This window comes from Lissotriton vulgaris, chromosome 10, assembly GCF_964263255.1.
Source record: "Lissotriton vulgaris chromosome 10, aLisVul1.2, whole genome shotgun sequence".
NCBI lineage: Eukaryota > Metazoa > Chordata > Amphibia > Caudata > Salamandridae > Lissotriton > Lissotriton vulgaris.
This window is the reverse complement of record NC_141698.1, coordinates 1,008,304,849-1,008,328,768: the sequence shown is the minus strand read 5'-3', so window position 1 is coordinate 1,008,328,768 and position 23,920 is coordinate 1,008,304,849. Positions and strand designations below refer to the sequence as shown.

At 42.3% G+C, this 23,920-nt stretch overlaps 1 protein-coding gene across 1 annotated transcript in view; it reads right to left on the bottom strand.

Annotated features, from left to right (window-relative positions):
• ACAD11 (acyl-CoA dehydrogenase family member 11) overlaps positions 1-23,920 on the bottom strand; it is a 399,787-nt gene that overhangs the window by 43,493 nt on the left and 332,374 nt on the right. Inside the window, exons 15-17 of the mRNA XM_086942043.1 lie at positions 23,352-23,437; positions 12,621-12,692; positions 8,452-8,606 (exon numbers count right to left, since the gene is read on the bottom strand). Coding sequence (XP_086798169.1) covers positions 8,452-8,606; positions 12,621-12,692; positions 23,352-23,437 — 313 coding nt within the window. The remainder of the gene's footprint in view (positions 1-8,451; positions 8,607-12,620; positions 12,693-23,351; positions 23,438-23,920) is intronic.

Below are 23,920 nucleotides of genomic sequence, written 5' to 3'. Positions count from 1 at the left end.
ACCTGCATATGTTAAGCCTAGGAAAAAATGGATTAAACCCATTTGTAAAAATTTAGGAACAAGATCCTGTAAAGAAGCAGAAAGAATATTAAAGACTGATACAGCTCAAGTAATTGTTTTTAGTATTATTAAATTCTTACTAGCCGTAAGCTTCTTAAGGGCCAAAGCAGGACTGAGGTTGTAGAGAACCTGATCAAGCACCGTACAGAAATTATTAATACATTTTGTCTGTGTATGTTGAAGAGAATAAGGGAGTTCTCACTGCAATAACTTAACAATTAGAAATTACTATCAAATTGTGTTTTTTCTCTTTTTATCTTATATATGGAAGAACAAACAAACGGACAATGTGACAGGGTTTGCTGATTTGTGTTATCCTCATTTTTAATTCTTGATGCCTTTTTAACATATTTAAAATTGTATTGATGTACTTAATTATAGGGCGATAGTTAATTATAACCATCTTTTTTTTACACCCTCTAATTATAATTAGTTGTAATGGCATTGATGCACTATTTGTATTAGGAGTTGTATGTATTACTTGCATCTATTATGGTTTAAAGGAACCGAAATAAAGATTCTCTGATTCTGATTACAATTTTTTTAACACTGCCTTTATCAATTAAATAACAACTTGGGGAGGAAGCGTCATTTAGAGTTGGGGGTAATGCAACATCTGCCAAAAATTAGAAGTTGTCCACTCCCTCTAACCTATGGTCCCCCATCTCCTTTAGAGGTAGGTGAACCGGCTTGATTTAAAATAAAATGCAGCTGGCCCGTTAGTTTTACTGCCAGTGACGAAACTAAATAATTGTACTTCATGTTTCCTTGTCAATCTTACTAAAAGTTACAGATTGTTGCAGATCCCAAGCTTACCTGAGGTGCAAGTTTCATGGGGAGGGGTTTTGATAAACAGAGACTTAAAAATGGCAAGGAAAACGAATTCACGAACAAAAGGCAATGAATTCTTAGCCATGGAGGCATGCGCCGCTTACAAGTTTTTAATACATCTCTCCCGATATTCCTGCTGGATGGCTGCAGCTCTCCGATAAGAGGGAGGTCATGGAAAACGGGTGGAATAAGGCGTTGAGCAGAAGGCACATCCATTACTACAATTAATAGAGGTATCTGCTTCTTCTTACTCTGACAACACTCTGAATACTTTTGGGAAGAGAAAAGTAGTTTAAGTGACTTTAGACCTTACTTCACAGATTAACCTCAATACATTGACCGAGCTGAGCACCCTCTCTCGAATTTACAGAGCGTAGTGATGGGAGAATGTACTTGATATATCATTTGTATTTGCATTATATAGCTTCAAAGATTCAACATGTTTCAGCAGGCATTCGAAGCAGCCCTTGTTCTGCTGCAGGGCATCCCTCCCTGCAGACAACAAAGACCATTATGTGGCATACAACCCTGAGGAGAAGCACATCATACGACTTATGGCATACAACTCTGAAGAGAAGCACATCATACAACATACAATTTTGAGGAGAAGCACAAAGTATGGCATACAACCTTGAGCAGAAGCACATCATATGGCATACAACCGTGAGGAGAAGCACATCAAATGCCATACAACCTCTAGCAGAAGCACATCATAAGGCAAACAACCTTGAGGAGAAGCACATCAAATGGCATACAGCCTTGAGGAGAAGCACATCACATGGCATACAACCTTGAGGAGAAGCACATCACATGGCATACAACCGTGAGGAGAAGCACATCAAATGGCATACAACCGTGAGGAGAAGCACATCAAATGTCATACAACCGCGAGGAGAAGCACATCAAATGGCATACAACCGCGAGGAGAAGCACATCAAATGGCATAAAACCTTGAGGAGAAGCACATCAAATGGCATACAACCTTGAGCAGAAGCACATCATGTGGCGTACAACCTTGAGCAAAAGCACATCATATGGCATACAACCTTGAGCAGAAGCACATCATATGGCCTAACACCTTGAGGAGAAGCACATCACACGGCATACAACCTTGAGCAGAAGCACATCATATGGCATACAACCTTGAGCAGAAGCACATCATATGGCATACAACCTTGAGCAAAAGCACATCATATGGCCTAACACCTTGAGGAGAAGCACATCACACGGCATACAACCTTGAGGAGAAGCACATCAAATGGCATACAACCTTGAGGAGAAGCACATCATATGGCATACAACCTTGAGCAGAAGCACATCATATGGCATACAACCTTGAGCAGAAGCACATCATGTGGCATACAACCTTGAGCAGAAGCACATCATATGGCATACAACCTTGAGCAGAAGCACATCATGTGGCATACAACCTTGAGGAGAAGCACATCAAATGGCATACAACCTTGAGGAGAAGCACATCATATGGCATACAACCTTGAGGAGAAGCACATCAAATGGCATACAACCTGTAGGAGAAGCACATCATATGGCATACAACCTTGAGGAGAAGCACATCATGCGGCATACAACCTTGAGCAAAAGCACATCATATGGCCTAACACCTTGAGGAGAAGCACATCATATGGCATACAACCTTGAGCAGAAGCACATCATATGGCATACAACCTTGAGCAGAAGCACATCATGTGGCATACAACCTTGAGCAGAAGCACATCATATGGCATACAACCTTGAGCAGAAGCACATCATGTGGCATACAACCTTGAGCAGAAGCACATCAAATGGCATACAACCTTGAGGAGAAGCACATCATATGGCTTCAACCTTGAGCAGAAGCACATCATGTGGCATACAACCTTGAGCAGAAGCACATCATGTGGCATACAACCTTGAGCAGAAGCACATCATATGGCATACAGCCTTGAGGAGAAGCACATCATATGGCAAACAACCTTGAGCCGAAGCAGATCATGTGGCATACAACCTTGAGGAGGAGCACATCAAAAGGCATACAACCTTGAGGAGAAGCACATCAAATGGCATACAACCGTGAGGAGAAGCACATCATGTGGCATACAACCTTGAGCAGAAGCACATCATGTGGCATACAACCTTGAGCAGAAGCACATCATGTGGCATACAACCTTGAGCAGAAGCACATCAAAAGGCATACAACCTTGAGGAGAAGCACATCAAAAGGCATACAACCTTGAGGAGAAGCACATCAAATGGCATACAACCGTGAGGAGAAGCACATCAAATGGCATACAACCGTGAGGAGAAACACATCACATGGCATACAACCGTGAGGAGAAACACATCACATGGCATACAACCTTGAGGAGAAGCACATCAAATGGCATACAACCGTGAGGAGAAGCACATCAAATGGCATACAACCTTGAGGAGAAGCACATCACATGGCATACAACCTTGAGGAGAAGCACATCACATGGCATACAACCTTGAGCAGAAGCACATCATATGGCATACAACCTTGAGCAGAAGCACATCATGTGGCATACAACCTTGAGCAGAAGCACATCATATGGCATACAACCTTGAGGAGAAGCACATCATATGGCATACAACTTTGAGCAGAAGCACATCATAAGGCATACAACCTTGAGCAGAAGCACATCATGTGGCATACAACCTTGAGCAAAAGCACATCATATGGCCTAACACCTTGAGGAGAAGCACATCACACGACATACAACCTTGAGGAGAAGCACATCAAATGGCATACAAACTTGAGGAGAAGCACATCATATGGCATACAACCTTGAGCAGAAGCACATCATATGGCATACAACCTTGAGCAGAAGCACATCATGTGGCATACAACCTTGAGGAGAAGCACATCATATGGCATACAACCTTGAGGAGAAGCACATCATATGGCAAACAACATTGAGCAGAAGCACATCATGTGGCATACAACCTTGAGCAGAAGCACATCATATGGCATACAACCTTGAGGAGAAGCACATCATATGGCATACAACCTTGAGGAGAAGCACATCATATGGCATACAACCTTGAGGAGAAGCACATCGCATGGCACACAACCTTGAGGAGAAGCACATCAAATGGCATACAACTGTGAGGAGAAGCACATCAAATGGCATACAACCTTGAGGAGAGGCACATCAAATGGCATACAACCTTGAGCAGAAGCACATCATATGGCATACAACCTTGAGCAGAAGCACACCATGTGGCATACAACCTTGAGGAGAAGCACATCAAATGGCATACAACCTTGAGGAGAAGCACATCATATGGCATACAACCTTGAGGAGAAGCACATCATATGGCATACAACCTTGAGCAGAAGCACATCATGTGGCATACAACCTTGAGCAGAAGCACATCATATGGCATACAACCTTGAGGAGAAGCACATCATATGGCATACAACTTTGAGCAGAAGCACATCATATGGCATACAACCTTGAGCAGAAGCACATCATGTGGCATACAACCTTGAGCAGAAGCACATCATATGGCATACAACCTTGAGGAGAAGCACATCATATGGCATACAACCTTGAGCCGAAGCACATCATGTGGCATACAACCTTGAGGAGAAGCACATTGCATGGCACACAACCTTGAGGAGAAGCACATCAAATGGCATACAACTGTGAGGAGAAGCACATCAAATGGCATACAACCTTGAGGAGAAGCACATCAAATGGCATACAACCTTGAGGAGAAGCACATCATATGGCATACAACCTTGAGCAGAAGCACATCATATGGCATACAACCTTGAGCAGAAGCACATCATGTGGCATACAACCTTGAGGAAAAGCACATCAAATGGCATACAACCTTGAGGAGAAGCACATCAAATGGCATACAACCGTGAGGAGAAGCACATCAAATGGCATACAACCTTGAGGAGAAGCACATCACATGGCATACAACCTTGAGGAGAAGCACATCATATGGCATACAACCTTGAGGAGAAGCACATCATGTGGCATACAAGCTTGAGCAGAAGCACATCATATGGCATACAACCTTGAGCAGAAGCACATCATGTGGCATACAACCTTGAGGAGAAGCACATCAAATGGCATACAACCTTGAGGAGAAGCACATCAAATGGCATACAACCGTGAGGAGAAACACATCAAATGGCATACAACCTTGAGGAGAAGCACATCACATAGCATACAACCTTGAGGAGAAGCACATCAAATGGCATACAACCTTGAGGAGAAGCACATCAAATGGCATACAACCTTGAGGAGAAGCACATCACATGGCATACAACCTTGAGCAGAAGCACAACCTTGAGCAGAAGCACATCATATGGCATACAACCTTGAGGAGAAGCACATCATATGGCATACAACTTTGAGCAGAAGCACGTCATATGGCATACAACCTTGAGCAGAAGCACATCATGTGGCATACAACCTTGAGGAGAAGCACATCATGTGGCATACAACCTTGAGCAGAAGCACATCAAATGGCATACAACCGTGAGGAGAAGCACATCATATGGCATACAACCTTGAGCAGAAGCACATCATGTGGCATACAACCTTGAGGAGAAGCACATCATATGGCATACAACCTTGAGCAGAAGCACATCGTGTGGCATACAACCTTGAGCAGAAGCACATCATATGGCATACAACCGTGAGGAGAAGCACATCATATGGCATACAACCTTGAGCAGAAGCACATCAAATGGCATACAACCGTGAGGAGAAGCACATCAAATGGCATACAACCTTGAGGAGAAGCACATCACATGGCATACAACCTTGAGGAGAAGCACATCAAATGGCATACAACCTTGAGGAGAAGCACATCAAAAGGCATACAACCTTGAAAGGAAGCATATCATTTGCAATACAACCGTGATGTGAATCCCTTATATGCCATTCAACTCTGCAGATAGTGAAGCACAGCACATGCCATGTGCCCTGCAGACAGGTCTGAGTGTTGTACCTGCTTGCAATGGCTCAACAGCCAGCTTGCTCACAGGGTGGCAATGAAATAAACCTGGAAAACAAACTTTCAGTTAAGAAAATTCAAAGCACATCAAACTGAGTCTGAATGGAGATATTTTATTGGCGCAATGAAAATATTTCAAGATTCTAATGCACATATGATTCACTAAAACGATAAAAACAAATGAAGAGATAGGTCTAACCGTATTTTCCAGTGCCTTCAGACCAGTTATTCAGGAAGTGGGATTTTAGGTTCAGAAATAGTATAAAGGGAAAGAAAGGGTTACTTACCTGTAACACCGGTTCTCCATCACGAGTTCTTCATTTCATTATGTCATAAACATTGCCTGTCTTCATGTTTGCATGGGATCACAAAGCACATGTGCACAAGACAAGATTTTTTATTTCTATTCTTGTCTTTTAATGCAAAGAAAAGTACATGTGAAAAAAAGATCAAATAAATTGTACTATTCCAAGTTTCTGGTTGCTGAGATCATGTTGTTAGCACTAGAGAGATTAGTAGAGAAAAAACATAAAAGGTAAATGTTCCCAAGTGAGACAACAGATGAAGAGAGCCAAGAGACCTCTACAATATCAACTTAGAGCACACGGATAGTCGGAGACTCTTTCGATGTCACTCTGCCAACGAATGGAGGGTTTCAGCTGTAAAACTACTGACTCTGCATCAATTCGGGTATATGCTGCTCCTGGTGGGGCAGGTGTAAGAGCTGAAGACGCTGGAGAATAAGGATATCCAGACATATATACAGATGTGCATATTTACCCTCCTGCTACTAAGAAGTGGATAAAGTAATATTTGAAAGAGAACTCCGCTGCGCCTGGTAAGACACAACAAATTCCATTGGCCCCAGTTACGGGGAAAAAGAAAGGTTATTTATGTTTCTTTAAAGACAATTCCTATGGCGGAGAACTGGTGCTACAGGTAACTAACATTTACTTCTCCTTTAAAGGATCTTTTATAATATTTATACACACTAAACTGAAAAGCAAGATCACCCCTTTCAACTGGTGGAAGTGGAAGAGCCATTAGGGATTGAAGCAGAGGACATAAAAACAAGCTGAGGTGGAACACCTGAAATACTCCAATCCACCTTTCACCTGAAACATGACTCCAAGAAGCCTTTTAAAATCACCAGCTGCCTGGACCATAACCAACAGTAGATGAGACAAAGGTTTCTCTAGTCAATGCTACTTTTAGGAGCACCAGGCAAGTCTGTACCTACATTTGCCTCCATCCAGGGTTTCCGGAGTGCCCCCTTTACCAATGCAAAAGTCAACAGCCTAAGGATAATTTTGAAGTTAGATCTTTTATTCACCCATCAAATCAATGTGATTAAGGGTGTCTAATTGCCACTTTCTATGCTCCAGAACATTCTTCCTCTTTAAGCTTCCTGGTGGATAGATCTTTCAAATGGTCCTTGATATGGGATGCGTATACTGCTGCACTGCACTGCAGTCTGGCCTGCACACGAAACTAAAAATAAATTAACAAGAAGCTGCCACAGCGAGCTCTTCTTGGAGGGTAGTATCAAATACTGATTTATCCTTTTGGCCTACATGAATAAAGGGGTTTTACTACCTTCATAACCTGCCACCCCCAATATACCAACATGAGAATCTTCCACTGAGCCTCACTACATCTGATAATCCTACCCTAACTCAAACAGCTAAAAAAAGAAGGTCCCAAATAGTGGAATGCCATCGACTCTCACCTTAAAGGTCAACGTTCCTCAAACTGGAAAGCATGCTGATGTATGGGATGTTTGGGAACGGCAAGGAATACCTGTGGTCCTAACAAATAAATGGCCCCGCACGCTGGAAGAAAACTGCAAGCATGTTAAGGCCATTTGTTTTTGTTTTTCAATAACAGAAAGTTGAAGTTTGAATTTGGAACATAAAAAACTATACTCTGCAGGTCCACTGACCATGGTGTCTGAACAGCTAAGCTTCAGTGCCTTCAGCAGGGCCGAAATTCTGAAGGCACAGACAGTGCCGTGTTAACGCAGGGGCACACTGGGCAGTTGCCCCAGGGCCCCATGAGCATAGGGTCCACATGCAGACCAGAATTTAACACTCATTTTCCATCAAACATTTGTGTTCATGTGAGTGGTGTAGGGAGGGCCCAGTGCACTGCTTTGCCCGGGGGTCTATAATGCTGTTAAGACGGCCCTGGGCACAGAGAGATGTCTGTCTCGCAAAGTGTGCAAAACATGGTGGACTGTAGTTCTCCAGGGCAGCCGTGTACATCTCTCTGCTGACCTGGTGGAACGGAATACAGCCCGTCAAACTATAAATAAGCCTTCTGGAAAAATAAGAGTTTTCAAATGATTTAGATTTTTTTTGGAGAAAAATATGCAAGCCACTTCATTTCAATTGGGTTTTCGATACAGCATTCAGATTGTACTGCGTTACCCTAAGGCATCTTTCACATAATGCCTTAGGTTTTCTTTGCATGCCGGCCATCAATTCTTCACCTTCTACTAACTTACAGCACAAAACTGAGAAAGGTTGCATCTGTTGTATTTCTGTCCCCAATACTTACATGCTCGTAAAGTTTCTTCCCAAAGGTCTCCCGCTGGCCAGCGCGCTCACACATGATTTGCAAAGCACGTTCCGCCACGCCTATGGTCCTCATGCAGTGGTGGATACGGCCTGGCCCCAGGCGTCCTTGAGCAATCTCAAAACCCCTTCCCTCGCCTAGATAGAAAAAGGTGTAACAGAAAAGTGTTAGCTCCGCCATTTTTAAAGATATCTCCATTTTAAAAATTCATCCAGAAGCCCTAGGAGATCCATATTTAACCTTTAATCCAAGCTGCATGATGTTTGGTCAAATATTTTTGGATGAACCTGATTATTCACATACATTCACTACACCTCATGTCACCTGCAGAAAGTCTTGTTTTGAAAAGTTCTGTCCTGGGGAAGGTGTTTACACAATAACGAATAAAGCACCGAAACGCGTCGACATATGGACCTAATTTTATAAATTTTATTGTAAACTGTATATTCTTTGTTTATAGCACTACACTGAGTGGTTACTCAGAGATTTGTATGATAATGAAATGTTGTTTAAACAAAAATTGTTAAAACAAACCTATATCTGAGTATTCAAAAGTATTAAGTTTTATGAAGTGTGTACCAATCAATTTTTGACTGAAAAAAATTACTTTTAAGAATAAAAAAGTCTTGAGTAGAATTATCATTCTAAACTGTCTGTGTATCCATAACTAATGGTGTCTCTATAGTGGTCAGAAAGTCAAAATTTCTTTAATGTAGGCTGGTATGTCAAAACTAGAGTAAACAACACAGAAAGGAATTTCTTTGTTTTACTGATACCTGATCCAGGGCAACAGCAACATGGTTCAACATGACTAAGGAAGATAATGCAGAAACAGAACTAAAGCAGCCTGCCGGGCTGTGCTGTCCAACCATCCAACTCTGTACTGTTGTCCACAGAGGGATCTGCAGAGCTACTGTATGTTGAGTGGTTTAAGAGCACCAATGGGGACCACAAAGACAAATTGGTATCCAATGTTGGATTCTTACGCTATCAATATTGCTACATTCTATAATTCTCTGGTTGTGTTTCCAGTCAAGGGAACATGGCAGGGCAAAAAAAATGTACACCCTGCATTCTCACATTGTAATGGGGTCTCACATGCACACTGCAGCACACCACGGTTATTGTGTTCCATCAGACAGGAGAATTGTTTGTAAGTGAGGTAACGGAGCGCTTAAATATGCCACACACCCGGCAACACAGCAATCCCTCTAGATTCTGCATTGTAAAATCTTGATTGCTGGTACTACAGGTGAAGAATGTGCCGCCCCTTTGGGAGTAACAGGCAGTGGGCATGCCATTAGCTTGGGAAACATCCTGTACCCCACAGTATTTACAACGACCAGCCAAGTCACTGCCTTGATTGTGACATTACCATGTGTTACTTTACCATGCATGTTGTTACAACAACTTGCTATAAGGGGCGAGTTATTGGACCATTGTTGGATTTCTAAATCCAACACCTTCCCTGCTGTTGCATAGACTGGAGTTGGAATGCTAATTTATACTATTTCAAAGTCCAGCGCCCCCTAAAGCAAGTTGTTGTAATGATTGCATGCTAAAGTAACATTTCAGTCGGAGAAGTAACTGCGTTGAATAGACATGCGGGGTAAATGCAACCCATTATCTTTACCAGGTGGACCCTTGGCAATTATGCCAAAAGTTCACATGGTAATCACCATCTTTTCTTGCAAAGATCAATGCATGAACAATCTGGACACTGAGATTGGACACCCACATGCCCCACAATAGCTTTAATTTGACATTTTTTGCTGCTCTTTAAAACCCTATATCTTCCAGGCCACAAATAAAAATCCAGGTATGTTATAAATCCTACATTAAAGCATATTCCTATTTAAAAGTATAAATTATAATTTCTTTTCAAGCCATTACAATGCCTCAGATGTCTTACCAGAAACAATTAAGTGATCAAGCCCTAATTATTTTTCAGCAGCCCCAGATGTTCTTTCAAAAGACACACAATTGATGGATGGAATGCAGAACAAATCAAAGCATTCACCCCCAGTCAAGAGATTTGGGTTAAATCCACCCTTCTTTTGCTCACCATGCCACCCCAGTTTAGACCTGGCCATAATGCAAATCATTCTTGACCCTGAGCCTAATGGGAACAGTCCAGCCCGAACTCCCAAGTCGGGTCCTCCCTGGACCGGAAACAAGCAACCTAGGACTGCTTCGGGGTTTCACCCCTCTTCAGCCAGGATAGCTTGATTCCAGTGGCACAGCAAGCCCAGGACCCACGTCTGGGCATACCTGGCGCACTTAAGGCAAGAAAGCAAAAGACACACAATTGACTCCTATTTCTTTATCATTCATCCCAATTTTTGTGTTCTTTGTGCCACCTATCTATCATTTTATCCTGGCTGCACCTTATGCCAAAGACTACTAAACAATTCTTTAAATACCCTTGTCCTACCCAACTGTGTGTCATTTCTTACAAAGTCTGAATACCACCTTTCTGTTAGGCCAGTATCTCTTCTCCAGGTCTCAAAAGTAATTATCAAAATCATGGCTTACTGAGGAACGTGGGTACAACAGGGGAGACATTCAAGGTTGAGGTACATATGGAAAAAACATATGGGATGAAGTAAAGATTTGCTAAACATCTAAGTGGCTACAAAGCAAGGCCCCTTGAAATCCTGGCAGTGGCTGATTCAATGAGCAATGCTGTGCTTGTGGAAAAGAAAATGTCAGAAGGGCCTAAGGATCTTAGTAAACATGACTACAGTGAATACATATCTAGATAACATAGGAAGGGCAACACGTCATGCAGACTACTGTCATGCGTAGATAAGAGGCAAACTGAAAAGACATTCAATTATGACAATAGAGAAGGGCATACTTTTCTGTACTGATAGGAAAATAGCAAGATCATCTCTACAATACCATAAGTAGATAGGTTAAAGAATTTACACACCAGCCTGATCTGGAGCATATTAAAAGAGGAGGCCTGCCTCAAAAAACAATGACATTGAGGACTACAGGTGCCATTATAGGAACAGGAGGTCATATTGGAGATTTACTACAAGACACGAAAAAACCCCAGTAACAACCTGTCAACCTGCCACGTTCTACATGATGTATAGGGAAAATCCTGTACCTCACTTACACAACTCAACAAAAATGCACAGGTGAACGGTGCTCTCACACAATTGCACAAAGAGGTCCCTTTAAAAGCCTTGCCTAAACCAGAGACTTAGCAACATGCAGTGTTTACACACCTTTAAACTCACTGAATGCTAAACTACCTTGAAACGTAACAGGCTGAGCAATGAGATCAGATTGGCTTTTGATGAGGAAATTGTAAGAGGTTTTGAATACAACTGCATTAAACACTACTTATATAAAACTTTGTATGCCCTTTCCTTTGGGAACTTTGCTTCCATCTTTGTGTAAGTGTAAAAGTGATGTGACTGGGTGGGGGTTGCTTGTCAGTATACCACCTACAATAATATTGTGCTGCAATAATATCCTAGCAAAAATAGCGACTACAAACTATCAAGGTATGTATACACTGATAAGTATAGATTTATCATTCTTAACTCCACATCTACATACCTTGAGGATATAGAGTGAACTTTAGTTACTCTGTTCTTACTTATGTACACTAAACCTCACAAAATTTAAGTGGTCTATATTTTGTGAAGCATAATATTTAGGAGTCTATAGTTGGGTACCAAAACCAGGGGGAGGTAATGTAAAACAGTATGGTAATATGTGCATTGGTAATACTTCCTTTTTGACATGTTATGCATCTAAGGAAATGCGCTTTGGGCCCATTTCGTTACCCAAATTTAGAAGGTCCACTTGGCCTTTCATTCTTCTAGGGTTGATAACATATCTACTGATGAGTTGTAAATGGTAAAAACAACTGCTGTTTGCACTTCCCCAATGCTACAGGCCTGTGACAATATGGGCTATAAAAACTATGCTTTTATTATCTTCTAAATAATTTGAGACCAGGTGGGGCCAGAGTAAAGATTGATCGTTGCCTTCCATGGATGGGAGAAATGTGAACACCAGTTAGGGCAGAGACAAAAAACAATAATAATTAAGAGAAATATTAACCTCTTCCTACCCCCACCCAGGAAGGTGGAAGGAATAGAAGAGTAAACATATCAGACAATACTCACCTAGAATTAGGTTACCGCTTGGCACCCGCACATTATTAAAATGTACTTCATAATGGCCGCCGTGGGGAGTGTCTGGAAAAACAAAGATGTGTGTCAACTTAAAGGACATTTGATTTTCTGCACAAAGCACGGTTTATCAAACATTCGTTACTCTACTCGTGAATGAATTCATATATGCTGTATGTGTTTGGAAGTGCATTTCATTAAGCAGAAAGTGGAAGATTCATGTTGCGTTCATCCAAGGCAGATTTGGAATGTATGTCTATACAAAGGGGATCTAGCTATGGATCTAAGATTTATATAGTGTTGTAACCACAAAGTACTTGTATGTTTCCCTAAAAAACTTACTGGGGTCTCCATTTATTCGGTTCAGATTTTTGCATTTATATACTCTTGAATTCGCTGCAAGTTAGCAAGGTGGCGTAAACCAAGGTAATCGGTGCCCCTTTTGAAGATCTGCAAAGGAAGCTCTTGTACACCTTCCACTAATCATCCCAAGGTTATTGTTAATCACATAAGGTATCTTCAGCCTATATGTTTGCAAGCTGAATACCGTAAAGTTCACAATGCTTTTGGAGTAGGCATTCTGGGATCCTCCACCATGGTCTGAGCAGGAGTAAACACATATTTACAAATAGGGTGATTATTGTTCCAATGATGCCGTTCCCCCTTAATTCAATGTCACTGTGGGGTCAGTCTATAATGAATGAGGATTATTATTATAAAATGGCTTTCGAAGCGACTGTGATTATTAAACTATTTTGTATCACATTTATTCAATCACACAGTCAGTCCGCCAGATTACTGTTTTAATTACTTTTCTATTAGACTATGACTTTGAACAGTTACTACTATCATATAATGGTTTTAAATACGAAGTGAAACTAAATTAACTAATTTGAAATAATAATTTTAAATAAATATGGATTACTACTAGTCACATGTCATGATTTCATAACTAAATATATTGGTGAATATATATATACACTCCGAGGTAGAAACAGACCCGGTTGAGGCCTCTAGTGGAGAACCAACGTCTATCACAGACGAGTTGTGTTTTTTACAGCTGGACCGAACAATAAATCTAAGACCTCGACCTCCAAGAAAATACAAAACTAGCAATCCCAAAGGAAGAGGCAGAGAAAAAATAGAAGGCGGAAGCACCGAACAGCCGCCCGTACAAAGACAGACCCGCACCAAGAAATGAATATAGAGGATGCCAAAACTGTGATCAATCTCTCTGAACCGGAATTAAGCAGAAAAGAAAAAGGCATCCTCTTTTTGGGGCACACATTCTGCAAACCTACCAATTTTAATTTCGTGCAGACAAAAATTGACTTGCTGAAATATGTAAAGAAACTTAAATTTCACTATTATTTCCATTCTCGAACCCCAGGAACTGAGGTCCATAATGAGGCCATAAATCAGTCAGCAAATCTGCCATTGGCAGATTTTGAACTCCTCCAAGATTTGAACCAACTAGAAAGAGAAAGCCATACTGACAACAGACCTCTTGATACGAACCTGGGTGTTGATCTTGGGTGCAGGGTTCATTCACTTTTTAAGCCCAATTTGGTGCTCACACCAGCTATGCCGAGAGATGGTTTGGACTTATTTTCTGAACTGGTCACTATGGACCTAAAGAGACTAGAAATTAGTTCCAGCAAACGATTTAGTAATGACAATGCAGACCGGTTGCTTGAGTATAATGCTGTCATGCAGAACATTTCTGCTAGAAATGTTATTGTAGTCCAGCAGTCCAACAAGGGGTGCAATATCCCTTTGTGGCCCTTGTACAAGGCTCAAGCGTATTCACAACTAAATGACACACAGGGCTACAGCAGAATAACCCCCAATAGCTACAACGTGATCAATAAGGGGGTTCACAACCAGTTGTTGTGGTGGCGTGGCATGGGATTACTCAATGATAAAGAATTGAAATAACTTAAAATTGAACATCCAGTTATCCATGTGCTAGACCTAATTCCTAAAATACACAAGCATGCTACCAACCCCCTGGGAAGACCCATTATATCAGCCATAGGGGGGTCGTTTGAAACAACCTCCAAGTATATTGACCATCTCCTTCAGGACCTTGCCGGGAACCTACCACATTAGGCGATTTCCTTATTAAGATTACAACACTGTTTAAGATGATTCTCATGTCTTCATGACCTTAGACGTTTCTTCTCTGTACACCAGTATAAGACATGCACAAGGACTAAGAGCCACTAAACATTTTCTAGGTGCCAGATGCATCAGTTCGTATCAACACACCATCATGCTGCTTCAAGTGATGGAGTGGTATTTGGTCAACAATTTTTTTCTGTTTGACAAGCATCTGTACAAACATTTACTGGGAATTGCGATGGGCACCTGCTTCGCCCCCAGCTATGCAAACTTGCAGATGAGAGGAGCAGGTTCTCGCCTTGGAATTTTCAGAAGAATAGACTGAGAACATCATCCTCTGGTCATGGTATATCGATGACCTCTTTGTGCTCTGGAAAAGGTCCATTGAATCAGCTAGGGCCTTTGTGGATCGGCTTAATGTTAATGACCCCAATTTAGCATTTACTAGTTACATCAGTAAAAGTGAGGTTGAGTTTCTAGACTGAAAGGTCTACGTACACAACAACCGAATCCACACCAGGACCTTTTGCAAGGAAACTGTGGGCAAGTCCATACTTTATGCGAAGAGTTTTCCCCCGCTTAGATTGAGGCAGAGTATTCCTTATGCCGAAAACCTGCGCATGAAAAGAAATTGCAGCAAAATGCATGCATTGAGGGAAGTTCAGGCTGAGCTTGACCTCATATTCTGTGCAAGGGGCTACAACCCTGAGGTGTTGAAGAACACTCAGACCAAAGTCAAATCTTTTCCCAGAGAGGCATTGTTGTTCGAACAGAGTAAGAATAAATCAAAGACACAGAATGCTGTGAGAATTATCACGGGATACAATACTTACCATCAGAGAGTGAGGAATATCCTCTAATCACATTGGGATTTGATACGCAGTGACCCGCTTATTGGACCCTCCATGCCCAAACATCAACTCCTATCTTTTAGGCGGGCCAAATCCATGAGGAGGGAACTTTGCACCAGCAGTCCAGAACTGGTCAAATCGGAGTCATGGCTGGCATCACCCCCAGGCTTCCACAAATGTCACAAATGCAAGGCATTCACCATTGGCCAAAACACAAGTGAGATATACAGTCCTCTCAGTAATACTTTCTCTTAAAATTGGTCATTCATTTAACTGCAGGAGTGACTATGTAGTGTATGTGCTTCAGTGTTCTTGTCCCAAAAAATACGTGGGCAGCACCAAACACATTGTCCACGTCAGGATCCTTCAACATTTATGTGCTATTACTAAGGATAACAAGACGTACCCTGTTGCATGACACATCAATGAAATTCATGGGGGCAATATTGGAGATCTGGTCTACTTTGTCATTGATTCAGTCCTCAATCACATCAGGGGCGGAAATAGGGAGCTTAAATTGCGTAGACTTGAGTCCCGCTACATAATTTTGCTTAACAGCAAGATTCCCAATGGTCTGAACTAGTTCACGTGCTTTCAGCTGCATGCAGAACTTTCTGCGAACCTTTTTTTCCACTTTTTTCTTAGACTCCTCCAATTGGGTGGGTTTAGTGTCACCATACCATAATGTCCGGAATCATATTGGTATGGGTTTTAAACCATTTGTGTCTGGTGCATAAACAGTGCTTACATGCTGCTATAACTTGATCATGTTCAATAATGGTATAGAGAGAGCGGTCGTCAAGGGTCATGAGCAGAAAGTCCTCTTTCGATATGATTCTGGACAGGATTAAACACTGTTTGGCCAACAATATTTTCCTGTTCAATGGTACCCCCTACAAACAAATTCTCGGGATCGCGATGGGGACTTGTTTTGCCCCCTCTTTTGCGAACTTGTTCCTGGGGATGTGGGAGGAAGAAATCCTGAACAACAGTGTAGAATATCAGGAAATAGAACAGGTTGTCATATGGCTAATGTACATAGACGACCTGTTCGTTGTCTGGTGAGGCACTGCGGAAGAGGCCAATGCCTTTGTAGACAAACTCAATATCAACACAGGAAACATTACTCTCACCAGGAATATCAACAGTAAAACAGTTGATTTTCTTGATATTAAAATTGAAATTGTAGAGGTTAAGTTTCAAACCAAACTTTTCAGCAAAAGCACTGCAGGCCACAGCCTGTTACACGCTCTTAGTGGTCATCCAGATGCCCTTAAATGGGGCCTACCATATAGCGAACTACTGAGAGCCAAAAGAAACTGCAACACAGAAGCAGCCTTTAAAGAAGAAAAATACATCATGTTCTGCAGATTCCAGGAAACAGGGTACCCACTATGGGAGCTCAACAAGGCCATCACTAAGTTGGATAACGTAGATAGAAGAGACATATTGTTTGCACCCACTGGAGAGGCAGAAGAAAAAGATGAGATGAGTACGAGAATCATTCTCACATACAACGAGAGCTCCAATGACATCAAACGCATTTTTAATAAAACCCGGGATGTGCTAACCAGCGACCCGATAATTGGACATCTCATACAAGAAAGGCCTAATATCACATACAGTAAAGGGCGCAGCCTCAGGGATAAGCTAGTCCACTTCGACATCACCAGCAGGAACACTAACAATGAACATGGGCTTAGAGGCTTCTTTCCCTGTGGTCATTGTAAGGCCTGTAAACATAACTTTATGAAGAAAGATCTCACATGAAACAATGGCACCAGAGAGCCCATAACTCAGTTCTTGACCTGCAGTACTGAACTTGTGATTTACTTGCTGGAATATCTATGCAAATTGAATTAAATAGACAGCATCACTCTGATGGTGAAGAAGCGAATGCTAGAGCATATGAGAGCAATAACTAGTAAAGATCCCCATTACCCAGTAGCGCGTCATTTCGAAAGGCACCATTTCTCTGACAGTTCGCTCCTGAGCTATGTGGCTGTCGAACAAATACCCAAGTCTCACAGAGAGGGCAATAGAACAATGAAACTCAGGCAGCTTGAGTCAAAATATATTGTAAATCTCCAAACTAAAAGCCCGGGAGGTCTGAACATGGATGAGGAACTAGGAGTGCACTTGCATGACAGATAATGGAGGTTTACCCTTGGTGCAAGGAAGGTTCTTTTCCATTAGCTGCTTCTAGGAATTTTGATGTTACAAAGGATAACAGAATTGATTTTATTGTATATACACTGGGGTTTTGACATTGTCACTAATTGTTTTTTCTGTATGTTTTTCCAAACAGGAGGAAAGGAAGGGGCCCTCCCTGAATTGCAGTTCAATTTTCACGTGTTCCCTAACCTCTTCTTTGGAAGCACACTGTCGGCACAAGAACACAGATACGATCCGGTCTATCTTTTTTGTACAGAGCCTTATATTTGTATATTTATGAGACTACCTGACTTCCTTTACATGGTCGCTTGTTTTTTGCAACGGGCAGGCACCTACGACACTTTCTTTGGGTACTTGCCCATGATACACCTGCCCAATCTCCGCACCTATGCAGAAAGCCTGTATTTACCCAGAAAAGTTTTCGTATTCTCCGTAGGCCCATGTTATATCCTGCTTTCCCCTCTTCATTTCTTAGTGTCTTGTTCTCTGCTGCTCAGCCTGTATCTGTGATGTCATCTAGAGTTCTATCTGTGTATGTTTAAGGGTACTTGTCAGTTACCTTTGAGGCTGAACAGCAGGGCAGCTGCTCCCAGTGGGGCCTTTTACTGGATTCTACTATCTTGATTATATGCTGTGTTTATTTATCCTAGGTCTTCATATCAACAATAAATCTACATCTGGAACACAGCAATTCCTTCTTTTATGGAAAGTTACAGCCCACTTGGGCAAGTACGAACTAAATTACAAGTTTACCTTTGCCTTCAATTGTCCATGACACCACTTATTTTGAATAATGTTGGTGGATTGTGCACACTTGATTTTTCAATGTAGCAGTGCTTATTACTGCAGATAAACCGATCAGTGTGCTATGTTAGTGATATGCCTGCCTAGAATATGAGTTAACTAATGTGAGGAGGCCAGGTCCCCGTGGGTAACTTGGACTCTAACGTGCACAACTATATGTGATATAAACAAAATTTAACTTGTATACGATTTGTTCAAGCAGTATTTTACTTAAACTCTTTTGATATTTCAAAATTAGAGCTTTTCCAATGTTTTTGAACGTATACAAATCATGTTATACAAATAATGTACAATAAATTATTACAAAATGAAATTTAAACAGTACAACGCCCAATGCATTTCGGGACGAATGGTCCCTTCTTCAGGGGTAACCTGAAAATGTAAAGGGAACCTGATCAATTTATGTGCATCACATAAAGGATATTACTTATAAAGACATTTTTTAATCAGTCATATTCATAAACCATACACCCAGTGATGGTCTTAGTCTTGTGATGTACTCCCTTGTGTGTGACATGCTTTGCAAAGAACACGAAATTCCTAGACACTCTTCCAGGTAACCTGACAGTAAGAACAAGAGCGTGAATACCGCTAGTGTTTTTGCTTGAAAAATTACAATAATTTCTCTTTGTTGAATGAGATAACCGCATGCCTTACAAAGACGAGAAGAATGCCAAAGTCACCTGTCCTTGCTGCAACGTATTATGATGTATCAATTTAAAACGATGAAACCTGATGGTAGAAATACGATGGAATAACTGACAGTGTCATACTCCGCTATGCCGATTCAAACTCTTCTGTACACCCTTATACGTAAACACATACCTCAATCACAGTGAAAGTCCATGCTCTGAAGGTTGTGTAAAGTACACCATGAATGAATCTTGAACCTGAGAAGATGTATGAAACTCCCAGTCAATATCACTCAACGATCCAATGTGCAAAAGTGTATTAAGTATCTGAAGGTGCTCAGATTCATGCATGTTCAGCTTATATAATATTTACAATACGCTGTGGCACCGTTGTCTGAAGCAGACAGATGGACTCACTAAAAAGGATAAACAACGCACGTTGCATATCGTGCACTGTCCTCAAACTGGTATTAATCATGCAAATCCTAACTATGAACCGCGCTTACCTCTAAGTACTGTGTAGCGGTTACCTTATACATGGAAGACACAGTTCTGAAGGGTTAACCGCAAGTTTTTATTATGGTCCGTAAATACAAAGGACACAACAACCTCAGCCACAGCTCCCGGTCACAACGGGTGACAGCCTCGTTATCGCCGGCGCTCACCTTGGAATCCTGGTCGCGGTGACATTCTAAGTGATGTCACCGCGAGCAGTTCCATCACAAACAGAGATGTAAATGAAGGGGTGAGAGCGCAGTGATGGGAGATACCACACATCCCCCTTCCCTACGAAAAGGAAACATCAAAAGAACAGGGTGAACAGCAAAAAGTTACATCATCACATATTGCTCCAAGTGCCTGGGCGGTCTGGTCACTCTCCGGCACGTTCTGCTAACCGGGCGAGGGATCGTCCCGTGCTCCCTGGGAGGGGGTTCTTTGGCCACCCCTGATTTGTTTTCACTCCCTCCCTCCACACTGCCATCCTGCTTAGGAGGGCGATACCTCACAACTCTTCCCAGGTTCCAGATCTTCCCTTCCTGGGTTTTTACAGCATTTCTGAACAATTTTACTATCTTTGTGGGCTTGCTGTATTCTGACCACCTTGCCTTGCCGGTGGGTGTTCTGATTTTAACGTCATCCCCAACTTTGAACCCAGCCTCATGTGTGGAGTGCAGTCTATCAAACCTTTCTTTCCTCTCTGCCATGGCTATGCTCTGTCTCAGTAGCCCCCTCGATTCCTTGGAGTGGTCGGACCATCCCTTGTGCCACCCCATCCAGCCTGGTGATAGTTTTGTGTTCGGTACCCTCGCTCTGAGCAACTCAAAAGGGGTGACGCCCGTCGTCTGGTGTGGCGTGAGCCTATAAGCTTCCAACCGTTTCCACACTTCTTCCTTCCAATTCAGGCCGCTGGTCTTTGCCAACTGGATGCTCTCCTTGAGAGTCTTGTTGAACCTCTCGACCATTCCATTGGTCTCGGGGTGGTACAGAGCGCAACGTTTGTGTTTGATCCCCCGCTCTTCGAGGAAGTCTTTTATTTCTTTTGAGCACAGTTGAACCCCATTATCTGTGAGTAGATTGCTTGGTAGCCCCTCTCTGATGAACAGTTCTTGAAGGAACTCAATGACAGTCTTCGTCGTGATTTCACTTACAATCTTCAACTCCGGCCACCTTGAGTATAGATCCATAAGCACTAAGATGTAGGGTGTGCGCACCTCTCCCATCAGTGGGCCTACAATGTCTAACGCCACCTCCTCCCACGGCCCTGACGGGGGTGGCCTATACACCATGGGCGGCGTCTGTTGTCTCAACACTTTGTCGCTAACACTGCACGGGATACAGTCTCTAACTTTCCTCTCTATTGCATGGTCCATGCATGGCCACCAGTAATCTTCTCTTAGCCTTTGTTTGGTCATAGTGATGCCCAGGTGGCCGTCATGAGCTAAATCCACTAGATCATCTCTCACCGCTGTGGGTGGGACCAACCTTGTCCCTCTGAACAAACAACCGTCGACCAATGATAATTCGTCTTTGACAATCCAGAACGGCCGTAGAGCTTTGACCCGTTTGTCTTCATGTCTCCACTTGCTTTGTACTCTCCCGCATACTTTGAGAATGGTCTCGTCTGTCCTGAGCGCTTCTTTCCATGGTTCTTCAATTATGGCTCTCTAGATTATCGCGCATACGTTTTCAGTTTGGTAATCCTCCTTCTCTTCCTCGTCTTTTCCTTCTGTCTTGTCTCCATCGCTTTCCGTCACTAAGCGCGACAGGCAGTCTGCAGCAAGATTCCTGGTTCCAGGGACATATTCGATCTTGAACGTGTACTCTTGGAGACCTACAACCCATCGCCTGATCCTGCTAGAGATCGCATCAAGGCCCTTCTTTCCGAACACCTCTACCAATGGTTTGTGGTCCGTCCGAAGAATGAACCTTGCACCCCATATGAACTCCCTGAATTTGCTCACGGCCCAGAACACCGCCAAGGCCTCTTTTTTGATCACAGAATAGTTGCTCTCTGACTTCTGTAGTGATCTCGACGCGAATGCAATTGTTTCCTAACCGCTTGCTCTCACCTGAGTGAGGACCGCTCCAAGCCCCTTGGCACTAGCGTCGGTGGTGACTACGGTCACCCGATTGGGTATGAATGACTTGAGGTTGGGAGCTTCTGCGAGCGCTCTCTTCACGTCCTCAAACTCTTTTTGGCACTCCCCACTCCAGCTGAACGTTGTATCCTTTTTTAGCAATTGGTGTCTGGCAAACGTCCTTCCAGCGAAGTTCTGCACGAATTTGCTGTAGAATTCCAGCATTCCCATGAATGACTTTATTTCGTCTTTGCTCGTCGGTGGCGTCAAATTTGTTATGGTGTTTTGAAGTTCTGTTTTCGGACGGATTCCTTCTGCTGTCACTTTGTGTCCCAAAAAATCCAGTTCCTTGCAGCCAAACTTGCACTTTTCTCTTCTCACCGTCAGACCTTGTGACCTAAACCTGGCTAGCACTTGTCTCAACCTCTTGTTGTGTTCCTCATTGTCTTTTGCGAATACCAGCACATCATCCTGGTAGCACATTACACCAGGAATCTCTCCCAAAATGTTGCACATGAGTCGTTGGAACACTGCTGCGGCCGATACTAAGCCAAAGGGCATCCTCTTAAACTTGAATGCACCCATGGGCGTCACGAACGCCGTGAGCTCCTAAGACTCCTCATGTAGCTTGATCTGGAAATAGGCCGAGGTGAGATCAAGTGTTGAGAATACTTTCGTTCCTTCTAGCATGCTCATCATCTGAGTGATGTTGGGCAGAGGGAATCTGTCGACCACGACCTCTTTGTTTAAGGACCTGAGGTCAATGCACAAACGAACCGACCCATCCTTTTTCTGAGCTGCTACAATTGGCGCCAACCATTCCAAGGCCTCCACAGGTTCGATGACTCCTGCTTTGCACAGCTTTTCAAGTTCAATCTTCACTGCTTCCTGGATTGCTATGGGTAGTTTCCTTACTTTGGCTACAACAGGTGTCGCGTTTTCCTTTAGTTTGATCTTGTGGCAGTAATTCACATTTTAAGAGCATTCTAATGAAATTAAAAAACATGCACTCTAAAATGTGTTTTTCATTTGAAGTACATTTACACTACAGAGCAGGCTTAACAAGACATATCTAAACTAAGGAAATAAAGTGCAACGTGGTTCAGTGTAACTTTTTTCTGATGTGTCTGCATTTCCCATGCTTTGAATTGGTAAGTGCGTTCATCATGGCTCAGCCTGAGGGGGGGTATGTAAGGTGTGCCCCTGAATGTTCTAAGACAAGCACTGTCATTGTGGAAGCATTTTATACCAGCACTGAAAGAAAGATGTAATACTGGGTTTACTTATCTATTTGTTTAGTAAAGCTACATGTCCCGCAAATGAATTTGCCACTATGAACTATGGGAAATAATTCACAGTTTTTATTTGAGCTATATTTAATAATAATAATAATGATAATCATATTTAATTAGCCACTCGCTAGGTGTAAATGACAAGTGTTGGCTTCTGCTGATGCCTACACAGAAATTTTCTTCGAAAGTGTTACTGCTGGATACCATCAGAACTTTTAGATAATAATGCAAATCCACTCTAGATGGGCTGTGAACAGTGTGATCTTACCTTCAAACCCAAAAACCTTCAGCCCCCGGACAAGTTTCACCCCCGGTGTGTCCAGGGGTACAAGCATCATGCTGTGCTGTTTGTATCTGGTGAAGACAAAATGGAGATTGAAGGAACTCAATTACTTATGCAGAATGTTTCCACAACTGGAGACTATTATCAGTAAATTATACATGTTCACATTATGATAGGTCCTGGTATTACAACCATAACACATAATTGGAAATACCAAAATAATACCTTTACATTTGCACAGCAATAAATAATCCCAATAAAGTACTGCAAAGATTCGAAGATATAGGCACCCGGTTGGCCATCACATAGGTTTATGGAGAAATTTACTATAATCGAAGAAATGCCTCCTTTCAATCGAACAACATTCAGACAGTGAGCAGATCAGCTTTCTCTTTGAAGAATAAACTGTTGGCCAATGGAGTTCACCTGGGCTCAATTTTACATTCTACATTGTTTAACTTGTATTACTCTCCTCTCCCAAAACTAATACAACGTGTCAGCCTCTCCCTTATGTCGTGCACTAATGACGCTCAAAGTGTAGTCACAGTGTTTGA